General features: G+C 39.1%; 1 protein-coding gene across 3 annotated transcripts in view; it reads left to right on the top strand.

Moving 5' to 3' along the window:
- Positions 1-10,011, top strand: part of pbx1b (pre-B-cell leukemia homeobox 1b) — a 59,230-nt gene extending 49,219 nt beyond the window's left edge. Inside the window, exons 5-9 of one of the 3 annotated variants that reach the window (XM_034678127.1) lie at positions 527-662; positions 2,086-2,134; positions 3,523-3,635; positions 4,557-4,646; positions 6,977-10,011. In XM_034678127.1, coding sequence (XP_034534018.1) covers positions 527-662; positions 2,086-2,134; positions 3,523-3,635; positions 4,557-4,646; positions 6,977-7,069 — 481 coding nt within the window. In that variant the 3' untranslated portion in view covers positions 7,070-10,011. Of the gene's footprint in view, positions 1-526; positions 663-2,085; positions 2,246-3,522; positions 3,636-4,556; positions 4,647-6,976 lie in introns of all 3 variants that reach the window. The other 2 variants (XM_034678117.1, XM_034678135.1) reach the window with 2 other exon arrangements.
- The last annotated feature ends 7,572 nt before the right edge of the window (positions 10,012-17,583 follow it).

Raw genomic sequence — 17,583 nt, 5'->3', positions numbered from 1 at the left:
GCCAGACCTCATGTTTAGTGTGAAAGCAACAAAATATACACTATTCAGCCCTCTATCCAGTTGGTATGATGTACACATGTTAAGTAAGAATGTGTTGCTTATCTACATAAAATAACTTTTCTTATTTATTGCGATAAACTTTCACAATGTGTTTATTTTGAATGCTCATGTAGCTGAAACACGAAATTAGGATTAATCGCACAGCCCAATCTGGACCAAATTTGGTGTACAGTGCATAGTGTCAGTGTAAAAAGATGTGTGTAAACATTTTTAAAATGCTGCCTTCTGCTACTCTTCCATTTGGTTGAAAAATCTGTCCACATTACATGTGGAGAGTCTTTTTCATCCAGCTTAAAAATCAATTGTATCAGATGTCATACCAATAATCTCCATCAGTTTCAAAGATATGTGGCTCTACTCCTTATGAAAAAAAAGATGCTGCTTTGCACAGAAATGTACAACAGTTTCTAGCCTGTGCTATGTCTTAGAGATTCCTGTCTTGACTTGTTTTTTGCTCCTTCTGCAGACGGAAAAGACGAAACTTCAACAAGCAGGCAACAGAGATCCTGAATGAGTATTTCTACTCACACCTCAGTAACCCGTATCCCAGCGAGGAGGCCAAAGAAGAGCTGGCAAAGAAGTGTGCCATCACAGTTGCCCAGGTACGCCACTGAGTGCTACGCACCATCTGCAGGAAAACAGCTTCACGTAGAACTGTGAGACAAACATGATTTCTAGTCTGAAGCAGCTGCGAGTGTCTTGGCAAGTAACCTAATAATAAGTTTTCTGACTGTCATGAGTACAGACAGCTCCTCTGATCTTTTAGCAGTACCTTTCATTGAGACAACAAAGGTACTCAAAGTATAAATATGCCATGTCATAAGTTTGTCATCTTGTAATTCAAACCAGACAAAGCTATTTTGGACCAATGACTCTTTGTTTCTATTGAAGTAACACAAGCTCAAGACAACACTGCTGTCAGAGTTCCTAACTCATCATATGGTGGAACAAATTGTCTCATAAAACTCTAATAGGATTCACTAAAAGTCTCTGAACCAGAAACTGTCACAATGAATGAAAATTAACCACCTATGTTCAAAATTGATATTCAGAAAACTTTCTTTTACTTCCTTCTTTAATATCATTAAATTTTTTTTCGCTTCAAACGATAAAAAAAAACTATAAATTGATTCATAAGAAAGATCAATGGGGTAATTTATTGTGAAAATAACAGTTTCAGCCCTACAGTACATGGAAGTAATTAGAAGGACCATTAGCCTCTGAAAATTAGTACTGCAGTTATCTGATGTACTATAAATCTAACAGTAACTTACCAAACATCTAAATACATTTAGATGTTTGTGCCAATAATGCTGACAAACAAAAAGAGTCAAATATTCAGGCAACTTGTTTTTTCATCCTTCATCCAGCGTTCAAGTTGTTTCAATCCTGTGAGAATTGATAATAAGGAAAGCAATGACAACACCAAGGTAAACAGCAGTTTGTGTTTCGGATCCATCATTTGGGAATGGATTGTTTTCTCAATTGGTTTCATTAATTTATACCAAGTGATTTGAGGATGCATCTGGGTCTGATTGAGGGAGCTGCTCAGCGGCTGAATGATTTGTAGAGTTTCTGTTTCTTGGCCATAATAAAGGAGAATGTTTACCTACTCTGTGTATTGGAAAGTTTGCAGGATTGATTTGGTTTTCATTTTAATGTTGTTTATCATTAGTTCTGGGATTACCCCCCTGGCTTCATCTGGGAGTCCATTAGCAGTAATGGGTGTTAGCGGATGTTGACTGATTGGTGCTTGCGTGAGTTCTGATGATAGCTGCAGTCATGGTGACATAATGAGACTGTTATTGGCAATCATTCCACTCTGGCACTAATGCAGATTCACAGCACCAGTCTATGTAGCCCCTTCCCCTTACAGAGGCTCTCTGCAGCGTTACACATGCCATTAAGGCCATGCAAGCTAAACACTACCCTGAGTTCTCTAAATGCTAGCTCTCAAATGTGGAGAGGCTCTGTGTGTCAAGATTTCATGAGAATTAAACTACCCTCTCTTGTTTGTCTGCACAGGTTTCCAACTGGTTTGGGAATAAGAGAATCAGATACAAGAAAAACATTGGTAAGTTCCAAGAAGAAGCCAACATGTACGCTGCGAGAACTGCCGTGAATGCGGCTAATGCATCCTCACATGGAAGCCAAGCAAATTCACCCTCAACTCCAAACTCTGCAGGTGAGACAGGAAGTCCCTGGCTCTGCTCAGCTTTTAGCCATGTACCTCCTCTCTGTCCTTTACTACAGCTCAGCAACTTTTGCACTTTATCAGTTTGAGGCAATTTCAGTTTTGGTGCCAGTTGATATAAAGAATGAAAGAGTTACTACTAACATTAGGGCAGCTCTTGTGCAAGAAACATGCTTTGCAGCGTTATTAGACCGAACAGGTCCCTTTAACAACTACTACTACTCCATTAGAGCAAAGCTGTGTCATTAATTAGGCAACCTGAGCCCCATGCCAAGTCTCCTCTTTTCGTCCTCATGCTTATCATATTCTTCATGTGTGACTGTTTCAAATCTGTCTTCATCATACTCAAGTACTGACATTCTAATAGTTTTCTTATTGTCAACAAATTGCATTATACCAAAAAACTAACATGAATTGACTCCAATAACAAGTAAAGCATGATTTACTTATTCCTTTGTTAAAATAATCATAAATAAAATCAATGGGCCCCACTGTTGAACACAGAAGATTGAATAAAAAAAGATTTGTTGACAATAAAATAAAAATGTAATAGTTCTAACCTTATCTTTTTACTGAACCTTCATTTGAGTCTGCTGTCTTACCAGAAGTAGAAACAAGACATTTAGCCTAGCATAGAATAAGCATTGGATGTACAAACATATGGCCTTGATCAACAAAAAAAACATGATATATATAGATTAATGTTTTATTTTCTATCCTATTATACCCAGTAGTCACCAAATGGATTCATATTTCCTGCTGGTTGGAAAAGGGTAAACATTGTAAGATGCATTGTCACATTTGACAAAGCTAGCGGTTCCCCTCAGTATTTCACACTTGCACTAAGCTAGGCTAACCTCAGCCAGAGCCTTCTCTTGTGCAAGCTTCTGAACTTAAATTCTATGTGTAATTCTGTGACAATTTTACTTTTGGTAAGACAGCAACATGTAGTACTTGGACTGCTTTGTCAATTTCTTCTCTTATCCTAGCCTTAGCTTAGCCTGGATTAACCTTTTGAAAGCACTAATATACAAAGTCCTCTATTATTTCTGTGTCTGGATATGAAAGCTACTAAACAAAAAATACCTCTTGAGTCAGGTGATAGGTCTTTATCTCCTATGTCCTTGATTTGTTTCTTCTTGGCTCCATTTCTCTCAGCTAACAGAGCCTGTACGGCTGCTAGCTAACCTCTGCATGTTGCTCAAACTTGCTTTAGCCTGCTTGCTCTCTATCTCTCTGTGATTCCACTGCTCCCTTTCTCCTTTTAGGTTCTGCTGGCTCTTTTAACATGTCAAACTCCGGGGACTTGTTCATGAGCGTGCAGTCTCTCAATGGGGACTCATACCAGGGGGCTCAGGTGGGAGCCAACGTGCAGTCACAGGTAGGGTCGCTGGCAGTGCAGCAGTTAATTCAAGGGCAGAACCAGCGCTTCCCAACAAACCGCTCTCAAAGCAGACATTTTGGCTCATCATACGCGGGTGTAGATGATGGGAATTCATTAATTAATGCTGAAGAAAGAAATATCAAAATACCAAGAAATATCATTATTAAATCAGCTTATTAAAGGCAATTTTAACCACATGTTGTTGTTGTTTTTTTTACTTCATTACAAACAGCTGTGTTCATCAAACTAATTGAGGCTTTTTGCTGGATATAGTGAGACTGCATAGCAAGCCAATGTGTTAGCCATTTTGTACAGGGCAATTAAAGCTCCCCAGTGTGTAGGGAACATTTCGTGTTTGTACCATTCCACCTTCATTGTCTGAATGCAGAATTGTTTCATGAACTGGCATTAAGACTTGGCTTTAAGACTTCAAATATTGCAAGCCTAGCTAGCACAAGCACTCTCTTAACTCTTGTCATTCTGATCCTGATTGCAGTTGTTCACCCTAACACAGGAGGTAACCCATCATTCTCTAAACAATTAGCAGACATGTACCAAGATGGAACAAAGCCATCGTCAATACAAATAGAGATGTTTTTCCTGCTATGAAAAGTCAAAATGTCTGTCTCAAAAGAGGACCAAACAGTCCTTTTCTGGCTCCACTAAAGCGCTCGTCACAGTCTCAAGGGCAGAATGTGTTCACTGTGTGAAAAGCTTTTATTTTAACTTGTAAAAAGGAAACATTTCTTATCCTGAATCCTCCCTTTGTTTGATGGACCTTGTTTTCTCCAAGGATATACTTGCAGCAGTGTACTCTTGTTGTCTCTCTTGTTGTCTTGTCATCCCTCTCTCTTTTCTCTTGTGTTTCTCTTGTGTTGACTCTGACCTTGCTTTGTTTGTTGTTTCTGAATGTTTCAGGTGGATACCCTTCGCCATGTTATCAGTCAGACAGGCGGGTACAGTGAAGGACTCACAGCCAACCAGATGTACAGTCCGCAGGGCATCAATGTAAGGATTCTTTTTTTTATGTCTTTCTCTTCCTACCAATTATTTTGAAGCCATAGGGCTCAGAATGCCACTTAGTAGGACTTGTCTCTGCTCCATGGTCACCTAGTTGATTGCCTCTGTATCGCTCGTGCCATGGGCAGCACTCTGCCCGCAGTATGCAGGCATGGGGCTGGCCACACACATGCAGAGCCGCCGTCTGAGCCTGTCATTGTGGATCAAGTCTGGCGCAGCACCTGCAGCCACGTACAGTCAGCCGTGAGCAAACTGCACAAACAGGTGACACCTCCTGCTCTGGACTTCAAATCCCCCTGACCACCTGACCCATGATTAGCAGCCCCAAGGCCAGAAGCTCCCATTAAAGCCTCACAGGAGACAGTGCTGTTGTCCCGCTAAAAATAAAACCTCACGCCGCTGGAAACAAGTCCTCGTGTGCCATAAGGGCGTGTTCCCCTCATGTTTGTCTTATTTTGAAGCAGAATTCGGGGAAAGAAGTGGGGGTTGTGAAGGGGGGGGAGTGGGGGTTTTGCTTGCTGGCGGCTGCGAACAGTAGGGAAATTCACAGCGACAAGCCGTGTCGTAAAGGGGAAAATCGATAAGACAGACACAAGGAGAGCAGAGTGTGGACTTGGGACAGCAATCCAAGTGCATTGCTCAGATCATGTTCCTGCCACACTAATGGCCCTGACAGCGAGCCGTGCTGAGAGGACGAGGACGGTCACAGCCGCGGCTGGGTTCCTCCGCTGTCGTCGTCGTGCCTCAGTGGCCATATGATAATCAGATGAAATGTCTCCTGTATAAAAACATGTATGTGTATTCAAATAGGCTTCCTGGCTGCTCAGAGCGCATCCCGCAGCCAGCTGTGCTAACCCTGAGAGGCCGCTAACGTATTCAGGCCCTGTTCTTTCTCAGTCCTTTGACCTCACAGATACGGTTCTCCTTGGACGCCTGCTTGCTCTACCACATCTTACACTGCCACAATATGCTGTGTTATTCACTTTTATACCCTGTAAAGAAGCCCCGCAATGCATAATGTAAGAGCGGGATATCTGCCTGGCAGGCTGTTTGCCTGTGATTTATGTAGCTAGGGCAAGTGAGTTAGGAATTTTGGCTCTTCACTCACTTTTTATACTACAATATGTGCTCCTCTGAACTGTTTGATTTATTTTTGAAATGTATTTAAGAAATGGTATTTTAGGCCAAAGTGTTTCATCTTGAATGGTGCACATTTATTATCATGGTCTTTTCCTGCCTGTTTTTGGTCCTAGAGAGACACCAAGTGGGTTAAAGCCCTTTTTTTCATTTCAGATAAATTTTATCAAGAAATTAAATATTTATCAGCTTCAAAGTTTCCTATGATCTCTATGTGGGGTCTCAACTAAAAAGTAGCCCAATGCTACAGTGTATGTTTACTCTATGTGTACACTACACAAAGAAAAACAGGGAAAACCCAAAGACAGAATGTATGACTGAAGCGTAGAACAAATGGTTGGAGAGTTAAAGGAAACATGTTTTGTGAGCGAGGAGGACTATATAATGACTGAGCAGACACATAATACATGCTGAGGATGATTGCAGCTGCAATTACAATTTTGAAACCGGCAGAGCGCCACCAAAGGCAGACATTCCCCGGTCCGACCCCTCCATTTGTGATTGCACTCTTCTGCCTCAAATAACAGGCTTTGAAATGAAAGGCGACTGAGGACCATTTACAGTTTTTTTGATGGCTTCAAATTTACTATTAATATCCTAACTGCTCTGTAACTGCTCTTTCTCTGGTAGTGTAAAGGCCCTCTGTAGCTCTTATTGTATGTTAATTCCTGCTGTCGGCTGTATAATTAGTGCACATGACATTGATGGCTCTTGTTTTGTTTCAGAGGTCTTTTCATATAATTTACATAAATTTCCCATGTTATTTATAATGACAGTGGCAGGCATTTATTTCAACAGAAAAAAATCTTGTAGAGCAAGAATTTTCTTCTCTGTATTTTCCTCATTATATGAATTTAAGGGTGCAATGTGTGATGGGTAGAGACTGTAATTCACTCCATGTCTGCTTGGTTGAAACTTTTATTTTCTATGTCAGTCTTATTCTGAAATATTAGCTGTAATTTGAGCAAGGTTAGCATTTCCAGCAATCCAGGGGGCAATTTAGCTTAAGGCTGTGCGTCAAAAAGTATCTCAGCATACCACACTACGCTCTTACACTACCTTGCCCTCAGGACTTCCATTCCTTGTACCTCACAGTGTTTGACCCAGCTGCAGTGAATAATGAATATGAGAGTAATAGACTCACCCCCTCCTCCTTTCTGCTTCTCTCTTTCTTCTCTCAGGCAAACGGTGGCTGGCAGGATGCTCCGACCCCCTCATCAGTGACTTCACCCACAGAAGGACCCGGAAGCGTTCACTCTGACACCTCCAACTGATCTTCCACCACCCCCCCCTCACTCCTCCATTTCCTCTGCTTCCCTGACTTCCTCCACCACTGCAATCCCCGTCAACATCTCCAAAAACTTAAACTCAAACCCCATCAGGAGTGGATGTGACGTACTGTCTGTAGTCACAGCGGGACACAGTTGGGGTCTGGGATGACATTTTCCCCGTAACGGACGACTATTTCACTTTTCCTATCTGGACCATGGCAGCAGCACTGCAAAGGGGACTCATATCCACACTTCACAGTTTGTACAGTTTCCACTTGATGTCCATGTTGCCTCTTTGTATTTTCTCTTACATTATATATTCACACAGTAGGCACAGAGTTAGCAGCATAAAGCCCCACGTCTTGTAAATTGAGATGCTTTCACACTACCTCTATTCGAAAAATAACAACAGAGAAAACATTTCAAATGCTTTGGTTTTACAATTTTTTATAATTATTGGGATTCTACTGTACACCTCACCATGCCCTGTCATCACACCTCTGTCTTTGTTACTGTATTCAAACATTTTCTTTATCTATTGTGCCAAAGTTCAACCCTGGAGGTGAATTTTGATAATATTGCATTACTTGTTTTTGTGTCTTGTCCTTTCATTTTTCATGCCATCATTTTGTGAAGTAAAATTATGTTAATCCAGTCATTTTAGTCAGGTAACATTCAAATACTCATACTCGAATTTCTACCACAAACAGTGACATATAAGGCTTTTTATATTGTATTGCCAGATAAGTACGTTTCCTGCTCATATGCAGATCAGTGATGCAAAGAATGCAGTTTTTACACAAGCAATCATCAAAACGAACGGGAAGAGAGTTGAAGTTCTGTCATGCATGTTGGCTGCATCCACAATATTCAAAGACAAATTGACTTGAAACACTGAATCCATGACATCATTAGCAGCATTTACAGCACGTCAATAAGTATTAAAGCACAATAACACCTAATGATTCAACTCAAAGGGTAACATTTGTAAATGTCAGTGAAACAATACAGAGGAAATATTAAGATTTAACTATAGTAGTCATGTTTGGTAGAAAGAATTTTCACACTGTGGTCAATATAGCCAAATACTGCTGGTAACCAAATCCAACACAAAAACTGCAATGTTTAATTTCAAGCTACAGTATTAAGTTGATGGGTTTAGCACTTCAATGTGTTTTCATAACTCACCTTTATTCATGGATTAATATTTGGGTCATAATCCTTAAAACACAGCAAATTGAATTTATCTTAACATAATGAGATTTTTTCTAAAAACATCCTTTGTATTCAATACATTTTATGGATTTTGGCCCTGATATGACTCCATACACATTCAGCTGAAAAAACTCAAGGTTATTTTTTTTTTGTTGTTGCTGAAATTAGTGGGAATAATTTGATGTTCTTTTTTGTTTTATTTTATACTATCACTTAAAACATGACATCCATCAACACAAACCAATCCAAAATGTGAAATGAAATTTGTTGTATGTACAGTATAGTGTGTGATCTAACATGTACCCATGATTACATCACTCCTCATGAGATATCTGCGTCTGCATTCTTTAATACCAAATAAGACAAAATTTGTATCCTCTTCATTGGGATCAGCTTTACTGACATGTTTTTTTCCTCTTTGGTAGGATTTTATCAACTTCTGTACTAGTGAGCATCCCTTAATGTTCCAGTGCTCTGTATTCTAATCCCAAAAATGCAGTTAGAATACAGGCGTGTTTATATAAATTAAGATGGAAACAAATACTCTGATGGCACACAAATCCAGATACTGTTTGGATATATTTTTATGTCTCCATATTGTGAATAACTCATGCTGTTTTAGTTTTTATTTGATATTATGTTGCTTTGCTACTTTGGACATTGTTTCTTATTTTATGCTACCATTGTATGTGAATTAGCCCAAGAATGCTATATATACAGTATGTAGATATGCACCTTTACTCTTTCTTTTCTTGATTTGGACAGTATACATTTTAGCACAGCATAATAGAGTTCCTGTCAGATTGAAGGTTGAATCTGTGTAATCATTTCGTAATCACATCCAAACAAGCCTGCATCCAAGATGGCTGCTGTCCTGAAGAAGGTGACATGAAAAGTTAGTGTTAACACGGCCCTTTGTCTTTGTCTAACAGTCAGTCAGAGAGAACAAAATTAAGTCCCTGTTCCAAACCAGTCAAGATACAGCCTGAAAGCTACAGAGGTATTTTTGAACAGTTGTGAGTGTGTTTGTATTTATTACACATGTATGAAATCATGGATGTTTTATAGCTACTTTCTGTAAGACCCCAGCATAACTACACAAAACAAACCCATTTGGATCATTCAGAACGGCTTCCCCTCGCCCCCCCTGCTCAGTATTACAGTCGCGGGGCCGAGCGCCATTGAAGTGATACACAGAACCTGCCTCAGTCGCGTCTTCTGAAGTCATTGGAGTGAACTGACAGCACCGGCCATGCAAGGCAAACACAAGGATTGTTTCTGCACCCCTTCAAAAAAAGGCTTAACTCTACTTTTCACATTGCCTGTCAAATATTATCGAAGCTTCATGTAATGACGCTTTTTAGTTTTTGAATATAAAAGGAAAAGAGACATGAAAAGAAAAATGAACAATTTGTAAAACATGAAATGTTTTATTTGTTGCATGTCTTTTTGTTCTTCAATAAAATAACGTACTGCAGTGTTTTGAATGTTAACTTCTTTTTTATAAGGATTTCAGAGTGAAATCGTGGAGCCTTTTTCTTGACAGGTTTTAACTTTTAAGATCTCTGCGTATGTACAAAGGTATCAAATGGAAAACTATTGTCTTTTTAATTCCAATTCAAAACCTGTTTTCTGTGGAGAAAAAATAGCTGAAAGGTGTAGGTTTTTTGGTCTCTTAATTTGTACTGGCAATGCGTATCCCAAATAAATAGTTTCTTTTGTTGAATAAATTGCAGTTTTGTCATTTTTCATGAAGTTAAACGTGCTTTGGTCAAGTTTTCTACAAATACACAGCTGCATTTCATCTCAAACTTGTGTGTGGTTTCTCCTCCAGACTTTTGTAACAGGGTCAGGGTCAGGAGTCACTGTAGGATACAAGTTTACACGTTGTTGACTTGTCAGTCCAACACCTCTGGATAACATTGCACATCTCACTTCCAACTATGCAACTGCACGCAGGCATTTTATCAACACTAACATAGCGCCGGAGCTTGGCCGCGCTGACGAGGGTGTGAAGGGGACATTTTCACAGTTTTCGAAGTGAGTGAAAGCTGTGCGCTCCCGGCAGACAGACACCCCCCACCCCCCTTCCCAACACCCAGCGTTCCCTCCGAGGCATGGTTAATGTGCGTTCCCTGAAAGAGGCGGAATCCACACTTATCTCTCTCCTCCAGATAAACCAGACAGGATGTCTGATTCTGCTCCTTCGATTCATCAGTTCCTGAGAAAAAAGAAAACAGGAGGGAAAATGCTTGAAACATTAACTTGTGGATTAGAAAAAAAAGGTTCCCAGGAGCATCCAAAATCACAGAGCGTGACAGAGACTGTGGGAGTGACATATGCAAACATGATCAAGTGTAATTACATGGAGAAGCCTCCTTGTTTCTATCAAAGGGCTTTTTTTAGCCACTGTGTAAGGAATGAAAGGCAAGAAGTGCTGGACGTGTGTAATTTATTCATGTGCTCCTGCAAACCAAAAGGCATTGTGAGGCTGATTCAGTCATTACATGCTGAAAAGGTATAAATCCCATTCTGGGGAAAAAATCAGTGTATGTTCTTTTGAATTCCTGATTTCTTTCACAAATGGGCTGGATAAGGTGTTACGCTATGATGAATGCTATGTGAGGTTTTAAAAGGACTATTCTGATCATTATCCACACTATTACCTTTTTCTGACATTTCTTAAAAAATTGTTCTCTCTTAAACTCAGCTCGCTTTTACTCGCTTTGAAAAACAAAAATGAGAAGTTGGTAGGTGGTAATATTTTGATCTTCTGCTAGGAGTGCAAGCTTTCCCCAGAATTCACAGATTTTATGATCTGCAAGTCAAAAGATGCCTTTGGTTTTGGTTTAAAGCAAGCTAAATTTGGGTTAAAAAAAAAGTGAAGGTTTCACATGTCAAGGATCCAAACCTGTTTTCAACAGAATTTTTCAGAATTACAAACGTAGCAACTGGTCCACACTGAAATGTTTGATGTCTAAAAAAACAAACTTCACTTTTCAACTCGGTCAGTGCTTGCTGGGTTATGATAACAGTTGAAATAATGTTCAAAGGAGGAATTTCAGGAGTTCGCTCAAATAAAAAATCTCCAGTAAAACATTTGTGCTTGCCCCATTTATCTCTGAGGGAAATCTGTAGCTTTACTCATTTCACCCATGTGACAACAAATATAGAAAAAAAAACCAATACCTCCGTTCCCCAAATCTCTACTCTGTATTTTGGCTTTTCTAAACTCATCATTTTGCTTTCACAGCCTTCAAAAGTCCATGTGAATGTTTAGATTTACGCTATCTGCTCTCATGAGCCTGTGAGTTTCTTGGCACAGGCTGCAGCTTTGTAGAGTAAAAGCTCTACTGCATCTTTATTGCTGCACTGCCCAGCATCAAACAGCAGCAGAACAAACCTAGAAACCAGCTGGTTAATAAGGTGAAGTGTTAAGGAGCTGAAGAAGCAGATATTTGGTGTTGGATTAAAAAAAAAGTTGGTGTGGATCAAAAAACTGAGCTAAAAGAAAAGAAATCTTTGTTTAACATCAATTCAGCTCTATGAAAAATAACTCTGAGGGGATACTAGTGACGCTCTGAAAGTTTTTGTAGCTCCCAGGCAGCCGGTGGGTTTTATAGTTTGGGTCAAAGTCATAGTTCTGAAGTTTCCATTACAACAGTAACGATGTGGATAAAGATGGCAATAAATGACTGCCAGTTTAACTTTGCTTGTAGAGCAGCGCCTATTGTATAACAGTTGTAGTCCTCATCACAAGTTCAGTTTCAACCTTTGACCCTTGCTGCATGTGATCTCACTCTGGCGCCATATTTCCTGACACTCTGCTGTTCTATTATAATTGATAAAATATAAAAAAATGTATTTAAAAAAATGCATTAATTATTACATGTTTTATTTTAATTTTATGAAACACTGTTGAATTAAAAATAAAATTGGTTGATGACTTTTTTTAGGTTATTGAATATAATCATGTCACATTGTACCACATTGTATCTTAATGTATCCTATATACAATCAATCCATTAATTAATCTTTATTTTTATATCTCAAGACACTTTTACAAACATAGCAGGTCTAGATCGTACTCTATGTTATATTATTAACAAAGATCCACCATCAAGTCAGGATAAGATCCAGTCCCATCTTACAGACAGAACTCAGTCTGATCTCAGTGTATCCTATCATTGTATTTTGTCAGATATTATGACACAGCTAAATGTATGATCCATGGAAGCTCTACAAACCACTAAGTCTGAGGGACTGCTTTGATTTAAAGCTACAATAATAAATGATTTTTACTGGTAAATTTATGTAGTACTTGGGAAAAATCTTCCACAGAGGACAACAAAGTATATTGTGCCTAATTGTATAGAATGGCATCTTATTTTCACATCCTACTGAGTAGCATTGTTTTGTATCGTATCGTATCTTCTCTTCTCTTATCATATCGCATTGTATCCTGTTGTGTTGTATCGTATCGCTTTGTATCGTATCTTATTGTATCGCATTGTATCATATCGCATTGTATCCTATCGTATCGCATCTTATCCCATTGTATCGTATCGCATTGTATCGTATCTTGTCTTGTCGTGTCATATCGTAATGTATCATATATCAGTGTAACATATCTTATTATATCCTGTATATATGCATTTTATAGTTTGTCAGTCCTGATCAAATCTGAAAACAAGTGAAGCAGACTTGGTGAATTGAGATTTTTGTCTGGACAGTGTGTTATTGATGCTCTTTAAAGAGACATCCCACCTCTCACTCTTGGGTGTAAAAGGAGAAAAAGACACAAGTGTTTTGTACATCAAAGTCTTCTCATTGTTGGAGTTTCACATCAATCATCCTCAACCAGACCACAATGTATGTGGCACACACTTTGAGGCTCAGGGCTCACATTATATCAATGACAATAACAAGGCTCATGAAAAGGCTGGCCTCATACTCAACACATTCTGTGTATCAGTTATGTCAATGCCTGCCAGCATGATACACACAAACAGACACACACCAAGGTTACACACATGTGCCTGAGGGAAGGGCCGCTGAAGCAGACGATGTAAGGTCTGAGGACTGAGGGCATGACTTAATGGAGAGGCTTTGTCTCAAGGAAACCCCTCTGCATTAATAAGATGAAACAAGTCCTCTTCCCTTGATAGATCTCATATGAATCACAAAATAACTCTGAAAAAAACACAGTTCTGCAGGAATAGGGTCAAGTAATTAGCGGCTGTGGGTGTGTTCCAGTCAGTGTTGCAGATTTCAGATTTGGAAACGGTTCAGTTTGGCAAAGACTTGCCGCTGGAAAGCCTCAGTCTCGTATTGCCTATGCCACCCACAGATCACTAATGAATTCCTCTGATCCCAACTTTCATAAAGAAGACGTTTGGAGAAGATTTCACAGATCGGCGTACGTCACTGTAGTCTTTCAAGTTATTTCAACCGTGGAACATTTGAATTAGAATCTGCAGAATATTTAAGGCTTTTTGGGGTGTGGGAGTTTTAAGGCTGTAAACTGTTTCTTTATATTTGCCCAAAGCTTCCATAATGAGCAAGATATGGACCTTGTCATGTTCCTCAATTATGGGGAAAAACATCCTTGAAAACTGTGCCAGGAGATGCTCTTATTAAAGAAACAAGAAAGTTATCTCTCCAAAACACGAATCAAAAATGAGACAAAACAATATTTTGCGTTGATGATCAAGGACACTGCTGTTGCAATAATTATCTCACTCACACCCAGCAACAAAAACAACATCAGTCATGTCAATTCTCATGCAGCTGTGAGCTAATTTGTTTTGAGTTTGTGTCCGTGTTTTCATATTCCTAAATGTTTTCCTGCATATCTGGACATGAAGTCATTTGACACATTTGGTCACCGCAGTGTGTCGCTTTGGAGGGAAATCCTGTCCTTTCATAAGATAGCAATGCTGATTATGTTGTCAAGATGGATTTGTGTCAGTTAACAAAAACTGCCCAGTTCCCCCTGCTCTGTGTTCCCTGCTATATGGTGTATATTGTAATTTAGGAGGCAGCTGTCATATTGAGTTTTCCCCATTATCCAGAATGTACAGCGTGGCTGAAAGTCTGACTGAGTACACTTGTGAGACTATACCATACCTCTCCCTCTCTTACTCTCACACAAACATAAAAAAAAACACAAACATGATTAAAAAATGTATTCATAAATTAATTATGTATGAATTAATAGTCAAATTAATATTCAAATGTCTGCACTGTGGGATGTTTAAGATGTGTGTTCTTACAGATTGGGTGTATTGTCAGGCTTCAGCCTCCAAACTATGAAACACTGCTGACCCCTCATGGTGTGAGGGACTTCAGGTGTCTTTTAAAGACATGTATGGAAACAGTAAAGTTTTGGGGAAAGCTTTTTTATGGAGGGTTTGAGAATAAAAGACATCTTTAAAAAATCTGTGTAAAATATACAGAAGTTGCAACCTTGGTTTTATGACTCATTGAGGAGATTTTAATAATCTCCAGTGGAATTAGAGGAAATCTTTACAGGCATATTGATAAATGACTGCACTGTGCTAACAATCAAGGCTCAGATACAAGTTTGATACAACATGAATACCTGGATTGATAATGTGTTTAATAAATAAATGAATAATTTTTAGTTGAATATTTGATTTAAATTTAGCTTTGAAATTTATCCACTAATGCAGGGGTTCCCAAATTGTGGGTCGGGACCCCCTGGGGGGTCGTAGACACAAATGGCGGTACGGGAGATGTCTTCCAGAATGTTTGTTTTTTAAGTTATCTAAAGATAATACATTTGACCCATTATAGGAAAGAATATCAACAAAAAAAGTAGATAAGGATGAAATAAAAACTTGAAAATAGAACATGTAATGAGTTTTCTGCCTTTTTTTGTTGTCAGATGACTCAGTTAATTATCAAGAGCATCAGTAGCAGTAGGTTAATTCATAACGCACAGGAAACACAGACACATGCTTATATAGGTAGGCTGATTTTCTGCAGACCAGCTAAATGAAGCCACATTACATCACTTTGAGGAACAGTGGGGGTCACGAGTCTTTGGCACCTATATTTTGGGGTCACGGGCTGAAAAGTTTGGGAACCCCTGCACGAATGTAGGCTAAGTTAGCATATAGCATGGCTCTATACGGTGTCACTATTTTCATCTCTGTGGTTAAAGAGTGTGATTAAGGGCTTGAACATTTGAAGGTTTTTGTGCTTCAGCTGTAGTTCTTCAGTTGTAAATCCTTCATTTAATGAGGATCATAATCTCCACATATTCAAGGCTCCATAAATGAATAAAAAATACTAATTAACAAAAACAACAACAACAGCGAAAGCACTCACAAACTGAACACTTTGAACAATGTAGGACGCAGGAAATGAATTTAAATTACTTGGTAAAATAGAAATAAACTGAATGATTGAACAAGTTTTAACATTGTTGTATAATACGTTAAGGTATCTGAACCATGTTAAACAGGAATTCTAGCTCCTGCTAATCTGCAAAGCTTGGCGGTGCTTAGCTGGTTGGTTTTGTTTGGGGCGTTACACGGTGCGTTTAAGCGTTATTCATGTGGTGAGAAAAAGTCAGTTAATGATGCTGCATAGTTAAGTTTCAGGAGCAGGTCCACACCTCTACCAGCATTAATATAAATTCAAAAGCTATCCTTCTCTTCTCCTTTCACTCTCACATTCTGCACCACTCTTTCCCTCCCTCCCTCTATTCCGTTTCTGTCCTTGTATTTGTAGGGCCCTAAGGGGGATCCTCGTGTCTGGGAGCTACAGCGGACCCCCTAAGCTTCCCCAAATCAGCAGTGGCAAGAAACTGACATGAAATGCAGAATCATTAGTCCAATAAAATCAGTAATAAATCAATAAATGATTGTCAAATTGCATTCCACTTATGGTGTGGTCCTTGCTAGTGACCTCAGATTGTGTTTGAATCTTTTTTACATCACCTTCAGCTGGTTGTTTTGGGTTCTGACCTGGTAGTTTACTTCATGTATTGTTCGTCTTTCCTTGTTTTTCCTGCAAAATGACATATTTTGACAGGACACAAACTTTTGTCATAGACATAAATACCACAAGGTCCGATTCTTAAAACAGAGCAAATATTTGTCAGAACACAATAAAGCTTCACAAACTGTAATGAGGTGTCGGTTGGGCAGCACTCGGTTATACTCAGCAGATGCAACAGTTGACATGACAAGGACTCCCGAGTAGATTAATATTCTTGTTGCATAATACAGAAAACACATAACTATCACCATGCTCAGATGTGGCTTTGACAGCAGAGTTGGGGCAGTGACAGTGTGTGACGTTATACTCGATCTGCCTCTCCAGGGAGAGTATTTTAAATCACTGCTTGCCCTTACAGTCCTTAAAGGACTGAGATTATCAAGAAGTTTCTGGAGTAGTTATAATACCATGGGGGGAAGTCCATGGAACATAAGAAGCGATGAACTGAACAGTTCTTTATTTTGTTCACTTTCACTCTTAAATTTAAAAGTTGCAGAGCGTCATATGATTGTTTTTTTAAGGATGTTCTGCTTTTATTTTATAGCAATGCTTGAGAGGAATATGAAATGTGGGGAGATGTGGGGAGCCACTTCACTGGCTCCCCGTTCAATACAGAATCACTTTCACAATCCTACTACTAGTCCATAAATCACTCAATGGTTCGGCTCCCCAGTACATCTCTGACTTGCTCACAGTGTCTAACCTGACCCGGATCCTTAGGTCAGCAGGTGGAAGTCTTTTAAGTGTACCCAGAGTACACTCAAAGTCTGGTGAAGGAGCCTTCAGCTACTGTGGTCCTTCTCTTTGGAACAAACTGCCTGCTGACCTCAGGTCCATCACTACCGTCTCCACTTTTTAAAAAAAGACTCACAACATATTTATTTTCTCAAGCGTATGATTTAATGAGTGTTGTGACTGGCTGCATGTGTTTGTTTGCTGTATGCTGCTGTGTTCGATGTATGTTGGATGTATATATTGTTTTGGTTTTTAATTTTTTTTTTTTTTATGTTTTTAATGTAAAGCACATTGAGCTTACTTGTAATGAAATGTGCTCTATAAATAACATTGACCAGCGTAATGAGGATTGTGTTCCCTGTACATGGTGTGCCTACTCAACTAACTGAGCCGAACCAGCACCCCCATATGACTGTTTTTAATATATTAAGTAGACACACTATTTTTTAGTAGTTATACAAAATATTCACACATTCGTCATATTTTTCAGACCAAAAAAGAATAAACCATTTCACTTTGATTTACTAGAAAAATGG

Source organism: Notolabrus celidotus, chromosome 2, assembly GCF_009762535.1.
Source record: "Notolabrus celidotus isolate fNotCel1 chromosome 2, fNotCel1.pri, whole genome shotgun sequence".
Taxonomy (NCBI): Eukaryota; Metazoa; Chordata; class Actinopteri; order Labriformes; family Labridae; genus Notolabrus; species Notolabrus celidotus.
This window is presented reverse-complemented; position numbering and strand designations above follow the sequence as displayed.